This window comes from Gallinula chloropus, assembly GCF_964237585.1.
Source record: "Gallinula chloropus genome assembly, chromosome: 3".
Taxonomy (NCBI): Eukaryota; Metazoa; Chordata; class Aves; order Gruiformes; family Rallidae; genus Gallinula; species Gallinula chloropus.
Genome location: NC_140087.1, coordinates 117,450,626 through 117,467,216, shown reverse-complemented (window position 1 = coordinate 117,467,216; position 16,591 = coordinate 117,450,626). Strand labels below are relative to the sequence as shown.

General features: G+C 38.4%; 1 protein-coding gene across 3 annotated transcripts in view; it reads right to left on the bottom strand.

Moving 5' to 3' along the window:
- Positions 1-16,591, bottom strand: part of SUPT3H (SPT3 homolog, SAGA and STAGA complex component) — a gene marked incomplete at its 5' end in the record, with an annotated part of 260,064 nt that overhangs the window by 121,304 nt on the left and 122,169 nt on the right. For all 3 annotated transcript variants that reach the window (XM_084261717.1, XM_084261718.1, XM_084261719.1), the window contains one exon: positions 10,809-10,893. In XM_084261717.1, coding sequence (XP_084117843.1) covers positions 10,809-10,893 — 85 coding nt within the window. The remainder of the gene's footprint in view (positions 1-10,808; positions 10,894-16,591) is intronic.

The following is a 16,591-nucleotide window of genomic DNA, read 5'->3' as shown; positions in this document are numbered from 1 at the left end:
ACTTCCACGTGTATGGTGATGTCCACAGAAGAAGCACTTGTCACCACATTTTCCATTTTACCATGAATTCTACAAAGAAATGCAGGATCTGTCTCTCCCTTTCTTTTTATTCCTGTGCTGTCCTTCACAGCAACACCAATGGCCATGTTCCACTTGTTTCAACACTATCCACCTACTTTCTCTGGCCTCATCCGAGATTCAGTTTGGGAACAACATATCTGCTGATTCTCACTCCATTTTCTACTTCTCAATGCCTACCCTGTGATCAGGACTTAACGGCCTGTAGAGACACTTCCCAGACTCATTCTCCAGATCAGAGCTTCTGCAAGCTCCAAAGCACCAGACACAGTTTATCATTCAAACCTCTCTGCCACTCATTTCAATTATTCCCATTCTCTAGCTATTGAAAACTTTCAGAGAGAGTCATGGGAACCTCGTCCAAACTCCTTCCACTGCGAGTTTGTTTGCATCTTTTTTTCCTTTCACTTCTTCAAACAGCTCTTTGCTGAATCTCCAGGTTCCTGTTCCTTATTTACAACCTGGGTTCCTCTTTTAGCTCCATAATTTTTATGCTACAGGAGCAAATATATGCATTCCCACAAAGTTGCAAAGTTTTTGTTCCTGCACACCTCCTCTTGTCATAAATCTCTAGCCTTTTTCCCCAACTCTGACCACCTCAGCAGATGCCTACTTAGTTTTCAATTTTTCTTAGCTTTCTGGAACTTTTGTACACAGTCTACAGATGTCTTCAGTCTATACCCTTTTAAAGAAACCATATCTCAATCCATCCGGTCTCTCCAAATCTTTTCCCATTTCTTTTTCTCTCTTCATTTGTAAAAAAACATAGAACATGCAATTTCCAGCTAATGCACAGACTTCCCCTCTTCTAACTCTGTCTTGGATCACGTCCAACCTGACTTTTCATAAATCCCGTCCCTTGAAATTATTCATATATGGTACACTGTGTGCCTCTTCCTGGCCAGAAATCTGGGCCTCCAGCATGTCTTTATTTTCTCTGACTTTTCCGCTGCTTTTGACACTTTTTCTTTTTTAATAGCTTCAAGGTTTTTGTCATGGGGGCTCTATTACTCTCAGGTGGGAGGTATTTGACTAAACATATATGTCTACATCTGAGCTGGTCACCCAAGGCATCCTTTACAGTCACTAGAGACCAATCATCATTCTAGTTCCAAGTTCATCTCACACTGAGAATAAATGCCTGAAAGAAGTCAAACAAATTATATCCTAGAAGTAACATTTCTCTCTGTTCTTTCTAATTATTTCTGTGTAAGTACACCACATCTCAACCACAGGAACGTAACTATGGATCACAATGATGCAGTATAATATCTAATATGCCCCATACACACAAGAGAAATGCGATGCCTTCACCCCAGAGATAAGAAAATGGGCTGTCTAAATTGGTAAGTTACATATTGCAATTTAAAGGATGACTGCATGAAAAGCAAGCTATCTGAGTTGGGTAAGACTTATGAAAATCACAGATACAACCACTGCATGGTCTCCACTGCACTGGCTGTGCTGAAAATAATTCAGCTGAAGTAGATTGACTGCAAAGTATATACTCTTTTGCGAGGCTCATCCTGTATCAATCAGTACAATGGTTCTGACATTTTCCCAGATTCATTTTCCTTATGGTCCCCTCTGACCAAGCCACTTAGGCCATCACTTTATACAACAAAGTCTTAGACCAGCTGCACTGTTCTTTTAAATACCAATTATCTTAGTAGCACAAGAATCTACAGACTGTACAGGCGATGAGTCTGGAAGGAAAGAGACATCTCTGGAGGGAAAGTTTCAGCCTGAAGTAGTAGAACTAAACCGTGACATCTGGCAGATACTGTTTACTACTGTTTATGAGAAGATGATGTTGTTATAGCCAAATGCTGGACTGTTGGGAAATTGGGTAAAAATCAAGGGTGTCCTCAAGAGGAGACCATCGTCTAGGTGGGTATTCAGTGCATAGTGCTGGTTCTGGTTCTTCTGATTCTGAGAAGGCAAGGTAGTAAAGGCACAGGAAACAAAAGACATATGACTTGGTGCAGAAAGACAGCTTTTTGGTGCACCTACAGGAAAAGCAATGAAAACAAATCAAGGATGTTTAATATGCATTTTCTCTACCTGAAAAACTTTAGTTTTCTATAGAACCCACCACTAAACCACATTGATACTTTTAGTTATAGCCGTTCGAAGTCCTTACTATATTATCTTAAATGATCAAAGATCTTGAGTTAATATATGGAAAAGCCAGAGGTGTAAGAGTTAGAGTGTAAGTTTTACTCTCTCAGGTGCCGTCTTTGCCAGGAATGGGTTCAGTCCATACTTGGATTGCTCCATTTATTTGCAAGTCTGAGATAAATGACTGTGCCAGTGTTTGTGTATAAGTTATTTTCTGTGCACTCAAGGACTGTGCTGCCATCAACACTCTCATCAGGTAGAACTCGTGGCTTGAAGATAAAAGAACACAGAAATAAAAAGCGTTGACATCCCCCAGAATTAAATAAGTACTGATCTAAGGGTTTCTGTTATCAGTTATCACTGTTTTTGTTGGCCAGTGACACTTACAGACACTGGCCAAAATTTGCCAAAACTAAAGCACTTAAAATTTAAGAAAACAAATTTTGCAGTGCTTCAAGAAGTAAAAAATAACTTTTGCCAATTTTCCCAGTAGTGGTGTACTATTTGTATTTCCAAAGTAAAATAGTTTTGAATTATGGTAGAACACCTTTGCCTCCAGTTATTGTTCTTTTGCAGAAGAAAAGAAACGGTCGACATTGACAAAGGTATTGACAGTTATCTATTAATAACAAAGTGTAGTATTAAGAACTCAAGACCTCTGAACACTAGGTGTCAGTGTAAGAAATGGAAAAATATCAAAAACCTGTTGTTTCCAATCAGGTGGATTAGCTAAGAAACCAGAACCAGCTGTGACCACATTTCCTTGTAACTGCATAACACTGTTAACAAGCCAATCTTCCTAAAAAAAGTTATTCTGAAACTATCAGGTTTGCTTGAAATCAGATAAGGTGATTTAAAAACGACAATGAATTTGCTCTGTTAAACACTCTAAGATGACCTTTAAGGTTTATAAGTTACACTCAAAGACCATGCAGAATTTTACTACTCGTTTCTCACCACAGATATCCATAAATCACTTTGTGTCTTTCACAGCTTAAGTTTACAGATTTGTTTGACAGAATCGATGAAAAATGAAATATCAAAAAAATACAGCCAGTGCCGACAGTCAGGGAGGTGAGGTGCTTCCCACTTCATTCAAGAAGAATTAGATTTTAAGTGGACAGACAGAACGTTAAATGTTAAATAACTACTTTAGGACATGAAGACGTCCTTTAACACATCTTAGACGTGCTGATTTATCTCCCCTGACACAAAATATGATCTGGTATCATTATCTCAGGTATGGAAAAATATGTTTGTTTGCCTTTATGTTTGTTCACGTGAATCCACTCAGAATTTCAGAAGAAAAGCAGGAAGAATGTCCTCCTCCAGGCACTGACGTTGAACACACTTGGACAATTATTTGAAACAAAGGAAGTTGGTCTACTGGAGGGTGTCTCTGCCCATGTCAGGAGGTTGGACTTAGGTGAGCTTTGAGTTCCCTTCCAGCCCAAACAAGTCCGGGATTCTAAGTTAAATGATAAAAATAGTATTTAAAATCCCATTGTTCATTGGATTCTGGAACTGCTTTCAAATATACACAGATATTTGAGGTCCATCTTCCTAATCAATATCCACATTGCAAACAAATGATAAATTTCAGATTCTTTTCATTTAGTTTACTAATTGCTGCCAGAATCAGACTACTAAATGAGACGGTACTTTGCCTGCAGATATGGGCTTTACACACATGTTCATATGCTTATAATAATCACTTTACGTCACACAAACAAGTTAAAGAAAGAATGAAATCCTGAATATCAGTTTTCCATTTGACCTCTGAAGCTTGGGATGCAATGAATAATCATTCAATGGAATGAATAATCATTCACAGAGATACTTCTCCTTCATTTTGGCCCAACAGAATGATTTGAGACATCTTTTAAGCTATGTCAAAAATATTCTTGGCAAAAGCCTGTTCAGTCATAAACACTTTCAATGAAGGAGACAAAATATTGATTTGCCAGAGCACATCATACTGTTCAATGAAAATGTAATGATTACTCTTCAATTTCTTAACTTTTTCACTCATTCTTGTCTAAAGGGCTAATCACCTAGAATTTCACATGGCTCCAGCACAATAAGAAGTGACATCGATATAAGTAGCCAACCCTGGACACACTGCATCTGTACACTGAATGCCTCAGCTCACCCAAGATTTCAATAGTTAATTTTTTTTTTTTAAACAAGATACTGAGAAAAGTGTCTTCTGTCTGAAGTGGACCTTTCTAAACCAGCGTCATCTTCACTGGTCACACACAGTCACTGGGTTCCTTTGGTACAGCAGTAATAGTGTCTGATCCCTGCGGAATGGCAGTGAATGAGTTGAGTCTATTAAATTTTTCTCAATGCAGAGAAAACATATACTTTGAACAACAAAACCAACTCTATACTAGTCAGTAACTTGAAGAAAACATTTTTTTGGAAAAAGAGGCCTTCCTGTTAGAGTGGCATAAAAAAACTTACAAAAAATTTAAAGACTACAAATTGCAAATCTCAATGTCAAAGATGGAATTTATGTAAAAACTACTCCTACCAACACAATAACAATCTGAACAGTGACCACGTTTAAATTCTGTAAATGCACAGGGAATGCTTGAAAACTGCTTGCTAGAGGTACCATATCTGCTCTTCCATCACACATGAGCCATGCTAATAAATGCATGTTGCTGGTACCCAGGAAATATACATTACAGATTCATTTTCCAATTTGATTTTTATTCCAAGGCAGGTGTGCCATGTGTTTGCTGCAAATGCATGTGTGTTGTTTAATTTACTTTACAGTAGGAGCAGAATGAATAGTCAAAGGATTTTTTTCCCAGATGGTTTTTGTGAACTCCTTTATCCCATTCATGTAAACACACAGTGTGTTCCGGTTTGCTGAGCTGTATACACACCCTACGACTTAGTACAAAGTCTGAATGTTTAGTTAGCCAGAAGATTGTTTCCATCCTGTGATTCATTAGGTCCCTGTGGTACCTTCAACTTCCTTTATTTTGTACAGTCACAAATTATATTAGTTTGTCTTATTTTGATAACCCCTCTAATTAATGTCCTGTACAGGAAACCTTATTACTGTTTTAAAACAGACTCATAAAACAAGGACTTTTCCCGTTACTAGGGTGGCACAAGTGACAGTTGCATGTAACTTTGGGATCAAGAATGAACAGTGCTTCACACGGTTTGTTTTCATCAGTCGGCAATTTCTGTTAATGAACGAGCTGGTTTCAATTCTTTCTTTTAAAAGCAATGTAAGAAATTCTGTCATAACACAGAGAAAAGTTACCAGTCTAACAGTTCAAAACCACAGTAAACAAACCTGGAACCATACGATTTCGGAACAGCATAGAGGTTACATATATTAGAATAACTAGTCCACTTTGTGAATGAATAACGAGTGTGAATAATGAGCTTAAAAAACACCCAAACCTGTAGGAACAGGCTGTAAAGAACCAAGAAAGTTCTATCCTTGTTTCTGGTTACATCCTCACTATTCCTACTCCACTCTCCCATTATCATTGTCTTTTTCTCTTAATGGGCAAGTGAAGGTGAAGTTTCCCTCCTCCTTTCATTTTAAATTGCCACAAGTATCACAGAATCATATAATGTGTAAGGTTGGAATGGACCTTTAGAGGTCATCTAGTCCAACCACCCTGCACTAAGCAGGGACATCTTCACTAGATCAGATTGCTCAGAGTCCCATTAAGCCTGACCTTGAATATCTCCGGGGATGGGGCCTCCACTACATCTCTGGGCAACCTGTTCCAGTGATCTATCACCCTGACATTGAAGAACTTTTTCCTAAGATCCAACCTAAATTTCCCCTTTTCAAGTTTAAAACCATCACCCCTTGTCCTACCACTCCATGCCCTTGTGCACAGTTCTTTCCCAGCTTTCTTACAGGCACCTTTCAGGTACTGGAAAGCTGCTGTAAGGTCCCCCCAGAGCCTTCTCTTCTCCAAGCTGAATAAGCCCAACTCTCTTAGCCTATGTTAGCCAAAGTATGGTTAACAGCTGCAGGAATAAAGCTGGGCACACCACATTCATCCTGAAAATGCACAGCCCTTTGAAAATATAAAATGCACACATTAAGCTCTTTGCATTTTGTATCTGTAAACCTATCCTTAACACTTGTCTGTTTTTTCTGTAAAATTTTTACCATTCCTTCTCCTAGCTGTGGCAAATGACTACCCAATTTTATCTAAGTCCCTACTATACAAAGCAGTTTACTACAGAGGTTGGATTTACTGTGATTTACTATGGACTTACTCAAGACTTGGAATATTGTTGAATATCTGCAGGTCTAAGTGTTCTACCTATGAATTACTGCCACAATTTAAAATAACCTACATATTACAGTATATTATTCTTCTGCTGACCAGTGTTCTGCACTATGGTTGAGAACAAAAAAGACTGCTTCAGAATATTATCTGTGCAAGAGATCCAATATTAATAAACTAGAAAAACTTAAAATTATCCACATGTATACACAAAGTATTCATCTACACATATATATGTAACATGAAACCCAAATCCTGCTCCTTCAAAGGGAGCAAGAGTGCAATGTTAATAAGTATTAAGTAGCAGCACAAGTTTTATGAAATTGAATTCTTCAATAGGAAGCCAAAAGTAAGTGATCAAAAAAATCCCAACAGATACCATGTACAACATGATTTTGCACAATCCTAAATTCCCTTAACTTGATACAACTTTCTAAAAAAAACATACCAAGTGAGTTTGACTTAAATCATTTGACATCAATTGAAGAGATCAGAGTCCATCTTCTAGCAGACACATTAGCTGACAGGGAGAGTAAACCACAGCTCCATTAACATGAACTCTACCACTCATGACAGTCTGCAATGACTTACCACACTTTACAAAGAAGTCTAACTGAGAAAACATTTAGAGGATGAAGTCCAAGGCTGTTGTGTTGTGCTACGGCCTTTCCTCTGCACAGCTGGTCTTCCATGGACAGATAAGGTTACTAAGCAGCAGGTAAGAAACTTTTGGGCTCTGCTGTTCATAAGCATGTCAGTATTTTTGGTGGAATTTTTCAAAATCCCTTGCTTAAATCTGTGCTACTGCTAAAATGTCTGTCACTTCGTAAAAATAAATCTGATGTCTTCCAAGAAGACATCTGATATCTTAGAAAAAAAACATAAAGGACTTAAGTTCAGATCAAGTGCTAACTTGGATATTCTAACTCTGTGAGAGCAGGTGTCAGTACTACTACTAACATACTCTGCATTCCTACTGAGTAAACTGCTCATAGTTCCTCCTGACGATAAATGCGCAGTTGATACCTTCCCAGCACAAGGATGGTAACTCCTTACTGGTTAAAGCAGAGAACCATGATCTTACTATTAGCCTTTGACCAAGACATCTGAAGCATGAACATGCACCTATGGGCACTATCAAGAGAAGATACCAAGAGATCTTTAGTTTTTAATATTAGTCTAATAATACCACATCTTCCTATGATCTATCCCAGCATGATGGAAATTCTGCATGGAGATGGTACTTTTCTGAAGAAATTATTCCTCTTTCTTAAATAGTACATGAAACAACTTTCAGATGCTTTTACATTGATTTTGTATTGCGAATAAAAAGCATTTATTTTAATTACAATACATGCAAACAAATTTCAAACTCATGGCAGCATTCTGACACGAATTGGATGCAATTTAATTCCAAACTTTCAAGCTTATCTCCCAGATATTCAAATCTCCTTCAAGCTGCCAAAGGACACCTTTATTAGCCAGCTGAGGAAATAAATTCCTCAAGAGATTCATCTCATCTAACTCAGAAACTATTCTTAGGATGATGTGAATCATCTTCTCAAGATCCTCAATCGCTCCTACACACTGATATATAGGTTTAGCAGAATTTAACTTAGTGTAAAGCATTCAAAAACACATTCAAAACACACAATAAAAACCCCAAACCCAACCATAAAATGTGATGCAGACTTAAAAAAAAGTCCACTTTTCAAGAATTTGACTTGTTCCTGCAGTCATCTGGTATGGCAGCTGGACCTGATGAAGTATATAGTGGTTTGAAGCAGCTACAGTATAAATCTGTCCAAACCAACCCCTGATTTAATAGAGTTCAGATCAACTTTGAAAATAGGAAGCTGGAACTATAAACCTCCCAGATATCAGAAGTCAACCGATCAAAGGTAATCACACTGGCAACTTATTTTTTAATTGAGAAGCTCAAATCTGGACTTAATCAATAACTCTGAGCTCTTTTTACAAATGTTAGCTCTGAAAGGTGCATGAAAAGTGCTAGTTTTACTGCAGGCATAAAGGTTATTTCTACAGTTTAGCATTATACACATATTATGGGTGGCAAAATAGGCATGAATTTTGAGAAGAAAACATTAAATTACATAACAAGGACTGTGTAGTCCATTAACATGAGTAATATGACAAAATCCAGGTAGTAAGCAATAAATAAGCAATAAGTAAGCTGCAGGAAGCTTCAATTATAAAAATAGCTTTTCTTTTTTCTAGTGCTGCATATATGCCCACACAGATACCTATATCTAAAGTGAAAAATTAATATAACTACCCAGTAACAGCTCCATAAGGTCGTGCAGTTATAAAGGATGACAAATGTGCAAAAATCCCTATCAGAGGTCCGGAGCATGTAGAAAGCTCCTGATTTAAGAGTTCCGGCATGCGAGTGTCAGAGGTCAAAGCAATGAGCTATTAAAGATACTTTCACTTCCTCAGAAATAAAGCGCTGTCTCGGGCTGAGAGGGGAAAGGTTAGAAAAGCTGTTTATCTGCCGCTCCGTTCCCATTCTTCCTTCTGTCAGGAAACCATACACGCTCCTACACCCCACGCAGGGTTAACCCCGGGTCACGGGCATTCCCCAAGTAAGTGCCCGGCTTTGATTTAAGTGCAAAGACCACATGGCTGCGGGTTGCATTTTCTCAAAGCACCAGTTTGGATGTAAAGCTCAGCTCAGCCTCGGTGGGGCATAAAAAAGCAACACGGCCTCGTCACCACGTTATTGGTGAAGGAAGAGTGAAGCCACAGTCATTGGTTTGCATAAATTAAAGGGGGTCATTAACAAAAAAGAAAATGTTATTTGTAGGAGTGTAGAGCTAGAATAAGTATTACAAATATATGCCTGGAGCAGTGTGCTTAACCAGTGGGAAACCTCCGGAGAGGGGAAAGAGGTTATTCCCTCCCCAGGAGCTGCTTGGGACAGACTGAGGAGAGCATAATAAGCAAAGAAGCCGCAACACAAAGACTGTGGAGACAGGGACACACTGCCGGACTTCCTACGTATGAGCAGAAACTACCCAGGAGCCAAGCACCAAAGTGTTTGTTGCAAATCAGGAAGTCAATAAATGGTCGTTGGATTGAGTGGAAAGCTGAAGGAAAGCACCTGCCTGCAGGCTAACAGTGGGCTAAGAGGAGGTTTATTTACATTGTATTTTTATTTAAAGGATTTTATATGTACAATATATATTATGCAAATAAATATATAAAATATAAATATACATTATACATATACTTATGCACCCATGTACATATATATTTAAAACATGTGGTTTGCCTCACTTCGAATTTTCTCAGTTTGCAAAAGTTTTTCATTCTACTTAATGTAGTAACAGAACCTCACTTGAAACATAAAGCCCTTTCTGATTGCTGAAAAGACACATTATAGAGAAAAGATCCAGGAACATGCAGCTCAAAGCTCTAGGTGATCCAGGGGATCATCACGTGTAAACACAAGTTATGATATGTATTATATGTATTATGCATTATATTATATATAATATATCAATACATTAGTTCCAGATAATGTCTATACCCATACATACAGATCATTTCATTTGAAGAATCAATGTAATAAGAAAAAGCCTTTCATTACTCTTCCCAAGCTACAGGTGACATATATGAATATACCTTTATGTAGAAAATGTCAGACAGCAGATTTGTGCCATGGGATAAAATACCATCACTGCCTTCTTTAAGAGAAATTGTTGAACTTTAACTATAAACTTTAACTATAAACTTTAACTATAAACTATGGAAAAGTTTAAATTTAGAACTGCTTCAGACAGATGAGATTTGAAACAGCTTCATTTACACAACAATCTCATAGAATCATAGAATCATAGAATCATAGAATGGAATCATAGAATCTCAAAGAAGGAAAAATATTTCTGCATTAATTTTTGACAGAAATGGAAACATCAAATAATAACAATATTAGAACATAAATATTAAGCAAATAATCCATGAACATGAATACTAGAACAGGAAAAAAATAGCAGTGAGGTCTCCAAGTGTCCAGCCAGTCTTTTCTTTTTAACAACTTAAAGTTTTTAACCAAAAAAAAAAAAAAAAAAATCAGCTTTATTGCCAGGGTTGGGGGGTTGCAGATATCACACCAATTCAGTATATAACCATAAGCAAAGTGCAAGGCTAGCAGTGGCTTCCCCAGACTTGGGGAAGCCAGAACATAACCCTCCATTTCTGCAATTTTTTTCCAAAAACAGAGCAATCTGTTATTAGTCATCGATCCTGCAAATTTCATGCTGTTTCAAGGAGTTTTAGAGTGAATATTCTAAGTTATTTTCTTACCAAATTGATCAGCTGAGTGTGGACGATGTCTTCCACCAGTATTGCAGTTTCATGGAGCGGCCTGCGAGCATCTCCCAAGGAAAACCTGGAAGAAAGAGGGTTATATTCCATGGTTATAGAAATGAGTCAAAAAGAAACAAAGTAGGCAGCCTCCAGAAAAATAAAATGGAAAAAATATGAATAATACATAATAATTCATTATAATAATAGCCTAATGCACCTGTATATACAGAAACAGATCACTCACTGTGGTCCAAGGAGTATAAACCAAAGGAACGTGATTAAAGGAACAAAAGAGCTGCAAGAATGTATGTGAAAGTACATGGTAAGAAAAACTGAAAAATTAAGGAAACAGAGGAAAATCCAGTTTGTAGGAACAATTGAAAAAAAGAGGGGCAAAGCTGTACCATGTGTACTACTAGGAGTAATTCTGTATTTGCAGTTATCTTCACTTGCGAAATTACCAAATAACTATCTTAAAAGGTGAAATGTTAGCAGGTATTTTATCCCAAATCTAAATGCTAATGCTAAGGCATGGAAGGAACTACTACAAATTAAACGGGTTTTTTATGCAATAGTATGTGAGAGGCTCTTAAAGTCTATACTGCAAGATTAAATGACAGGAGGTCATAAAGAGATGATGGTCTTCATATAATATCGGAACCAAAAGAATAAGTCATTGCAGCTGGAGTCAATAAAGGAGAAATTATGACAGTGGGATTTTTGCAAGGCTTCTTCTCTAAGAAATACCTGAAGTTGCTCTCTACACCTGTATTAACTACAAGCTAAAGCTGGGATTGCTCCTTTGACCTGGGATGGGGAGTGGCCATCACCAGTCTATTAAAAAGAGACTAGATGCTGCAGAAAATCTGAATGCTAGACCTTCGGTTTGTAGCACTTCTGACCCACTGCAGAGCCTGAGCAGTTTCCATGCAATGCCCCAAAATCCCAGAATCACAGAATGTAAGGGGTTGGAAGAGACCTCAAAAGATCTAGTCCATCCTTCTAGGACACTTGAACAGGCTTCCCAGGAAAGTGGTCACAGCCCCAAGTTTGGCTGAGTTCAAGAAGTGTCTGGACGATGCCCTCAGTGCCATGGTCTGACTTGGCTGGCCCTCTGTGGAGCCAGGAGTTGGACTCAATGGTCCTTACGGGTATCGTTCAGCTCAGCAGATTCTGTGATTGATTCTATGAACCCCCTTCCAGAGCAGGATCACCTACATTATGTCACACAGGAATGCATCCAAGTGTTCTAGAGAAGGAGATTCCACAACCTCTCTGGGCAGCCTGTCCCAGTGCTCTGCCACACTCACAGTGAAGAAGTTTTTTCCTTATGTTTACAACAAGTCATACAAAACTACCCATCTGAAACTGGGTTGGAGGGCTTCAGCTCCAGACCCAGTCCAAGTACAGGGGCATTTTATTTGGAATGGCTGAGATCCAGGTGAGGCTCAGAATTTCTTTCACTTAGTAGCTGCACCCTTACAGAGAGGCACTTGAATCACAGAATCACAAGGCTGGAAAAGACCTTTGAAGATCATCAAGTCCAACCGATCATCAAGTCCAACCAGTGAAGACCCAGTGAAGGTTTCTTAGTACCCCAAATAACTGCAGGTTGGAAGCAAGCTCTGTCTCATTAGTCCAGCTCAGTGAATCTAGAGAGCTTAAGCCTTCCCTAAGACCTACCTTCATCTAGGTAGCAGCACTGCAGGTTAGAGAAAGGAAAAGGTATCTTAGTCTATGCAGCTTCCATTCATCACATGAAGTGCAAAAAGATGCTGTTTGTTCTAGTTAACTACTGTCTGTTCTTTGCTTCCAAACCCTATATTTTCAGTCCATGTAGCAGAAATGGGGTACTCGAGGATTTTAGCTATGGTTCTATCTAAACTTGTTGAGACTATCAGCATCTTACAGAGATGGTCATGTTTTATAATGGGTTGTACGTCTCTGAAATGAGTAGAACGTTCTATTACACAGGAGTGCACAGGCACATGAATTATAATGTCAGAGACTTCCTAGGACTACAAGCACAGCACAGAAGACAATCCAGGTCCTATTAAGTATTTTATAAACTGCAAATACCTGGTTATTATATGGGAAATACATATAAAAACACAAGTATTTATGACCATATTATACCGGAACATAAAATTATATTAAAAAAAATAACAGATTCAAAACAAGTGCTCATATAGGATAAAACTTAAGCATTTCTTTTTTTCTAAAGTAAGGTGCATATGTAAATTAATAGGAGATTTTATCTTTTTTTCTCTAATCGTACAAGGTATACAAACCCAAACGGAATTCATTTATCAGAACCATATGTTGTTCCTTCTTATTTACTGGCCTTTTCATATTCAAAGTAGTTTTTCTTTATTTCTAAGACTTAAAATGCAAAATAAAACAACTTTGCAAGAAAGAAGCAAATGTCTGCTTGGCAGCATTATCATCTTCAGCATAAATTTAATTTGGTTTTACGACTCTCTACTTTCATACAAAGGAAAGGGTTTTGGTGTTCCCTTCCAAAGACAACAAAGCACAAGAACGGAACTCTGTCTCTGAGGCAGGATGCTGCCTCTGCATTGAGATGCCCTCCCTGTCCATGTTTAGAGGTCTCTCTCACAATTAACTATCACCTCCCACGGGAAGTAAAAGAGATTCCATCAAGATGCAGCTCCTTGATGTGAGAGGAGACAAGCATCAAATCTGTTTGCTCCATCCTGATGCAAAAGGGTATGTCAGAGTGGATGCTGCCATGTGGTGAGATGCAAAATCATCTCGATTACACAGAAAATCAAGTTCCAGAAGCACCCACTTTTTTCCTCTTTCACTTGCTCTCTTTCTACCTTGAAAAGTTATTTCTATCTCAGTCTGCCTTTGCTGCTTTCCCATGTAACTTCAGCCAGCTTCTTTCCCACACACAGAAATAAAGATACTGGCATGGTGGGTTCAGCAAAAAGGAAAAACCACCACACGTACCCACAGCCGCTTCCTTTCTCTTTGCAATGGATTCAGGAACTTTTTAGACGCCAAAAAAAAAAACCTGTAAAGCTTTAATACTTGTTCACTGTATTTATACAGCATTTGATATGTTTCTTGATTCTAACATGCTCATAGGATAATATACTTTGAGATACCAAATACAAGCTTTTTACCCCTTCCTGCTACCAGAGGTAGTAACTACAAATGCACAAGCACTTAAAGTAATAAACTCTTCCACGTTTTTCTTCACTTTTGCCACTGTGCATCTCCATCACAGAATAAACACTCAACTAAGACTCAGGGGGCTCAGATTTTTTGCCAAGTTACAGAATATGAGGTAGGTTAAGAATCAAAAGAAAACCCTAAAAACAAACAAAAAATAAGACCCCAAGATTTGTTGCCCTCGTTTCTGGGAACTGAAACTGAACTTGATGTTTTAATATAACTTACAAATTTCATCTCACGTGTGCTTTACTTTTAATGGTTCATTAGAGAGTCTTTTAAAGAACCTTCCATTCCCTGGAAGTATAAATAATTCTTCCTATGAAACATATGAAAATTCAGTTGAAAATAGAAAAGAGCTGTTTCAGGTTTTCTGGGAAATCCTGAAGAGGAAATATATGAAAATATAACATCAGCAGTGCATCAAATCAGTAAAATGATATGGAAGACTGTCCTGATAATTGAAGCACCTACCCATTAGACATGCCACACAGCAACAAACCTTCTCAGTAGATCCGATTTCAAAAGTTTGTCCATTTTAGAGAAGCATTTTTGCAAGGGGGTGATGAATTTACCCGGATTTGCATGGGAGGATTAAAATAGCAACACAGAGAAAGAAAAAGCTGCTGCAGCTCTTTTATTGTTTACTTTTAGCTTCTATTTCTAATTTATTTAAGTTCCTGTAATGATGTTTCCAGGCTCATCAAAAGGGGTAAATGTCCAAGCCACTAAATGCCTATGTGAAGTACCATGGCATACCGTGTGCATATACTTGGCACATGCTAAGATGCAACAGCTTCTCATGGTGCAGGGACCTACAGTTGTAAGAACCTCAAAATCTTGGGCAGCTACAGAAATAGATAAAGTGCTTTCTTCCTCCACCCCCCACCCCCTCCATTTCTTGGGGTTTTAAATGCCTGCGAGAGGTATTGGACCAGGCGCAGACTTGCTTCAAAACCCCCAATGCAGAGCTCTCCAGGTGGCCAGACCACCAGGAGAGCAGACTGTGGAGACAGAAAGCTGCTACAACTTCCCATCCTCCACAGCCTTGAAAAGCTGTCCTGGCCAGAAAGGAAGTATAACCAGGGTGGCTGGGAGTGCACTAAGCTAGAATAAATAGTTTCTCTTACTGGGGCTTCTATTGAGTTCATACCATAACAAAGCTACCCCGACTCATGTGGAATTTACCACCTTGAATAAATTTGACAAATCTAGCCTAGGAAAAGTATAAAATCAGTGAGGTAGACTGGTGGGAAATTCCTTTTTTTTTAATAGAATTTTTTTATTTCTTTTCTAGAAACCCCTAACAATTTTCCTCTTCTGTTTCAACAGCGATTTGCAGCAGCAAAGATGGGACCTCCAGACTTTATTTTAATGCATCTCAAGATCTTACATAGATGAAGCAGATACTTCTGTGCTTAGCACAGTGGGACTGTGGGTCACAGTGGTCAATGTGCCTGCAGTGCCAGCAACTGGAGAGACTTGAATGGATGCACACTTGTATGTGAGAGTGTAGCCCATGAGAAGAGTTTGGGGATCCATGTATCCAACTGGTCATAAATATGGGCTGGACACTGGACAGACAAGAGGGTCTGTGAGTTGGCTGCTGGAGGGACCAGGAGTTCCACACCTGCTGCTGAGGAGAATGTGGTGACTGGAGCTTGTTCAAGAGACCCATTTACAGGTGTGTCTGCATATGAGGGTTGAGGATCTCAGCACTGACTGTGCTTCAGGCTACTGGATTTGGCAATTCCTAGTTTAGGACATGTGTTGAAATATTGGACTCAGACTAGATGTGTCTGTGAAGGCGAGGATTTGCAACAGACAAAAATCTACTGAGGAGATTCAAAAGAAATCAAAGGAGCTTGGAAGGTGTTCAGCCAATGTATAATGGGAACCTAGAGACAAGACTTGACTCACACGTAGACCACTACTTGGCTGACATCTGAACCTGGGTGTCTGCAACAGCAAGCTGATTCCCATCCTGCATTTTTACCTGACCAATCGAGCAAATACGATCAAGACATAATCGCTCACCACATACAGGATCAGCTAATTCACTATTAAAAATCTAAAACCAGGCAAGAATCCCATAAAATCACAGAGGACAAATCCAGTATTAGATATATTTGGACCGGATAATATCTGGGCTCACATCTCCTCAATATTTTAAGACTATACAGTAAATTTCTTTTCTGTCAGCTGTTTGGCCAGAATGCATTTGGAATATGCAATATATTAATTCTCAGAGATCTTTCTATACTATAAGCATATGTCCTTTTAAATATATGAATTATTTGAGACCTGAAAGCCAGATGGTAACAAAAAAAAATCAGTTTTACAGTTCTGAGCACAAGAACATCCAGAAAACTTCCAACAATTCAAATACCAGAAGAATAAATATGGCAACTCACTAAAAAACCCCAAATAAAACCAAACTTTGAAAAATCATTAACACCATTAATGTTTTGGGGGTTGGACTCAATGATCTCTTGAGGTCCCTTCCAAACCCTACAATTCTGTGAATGCATTGAAGTCATTCACCTTGGTTCCATAAGAGGTTGACTCTGAAGAAAAAT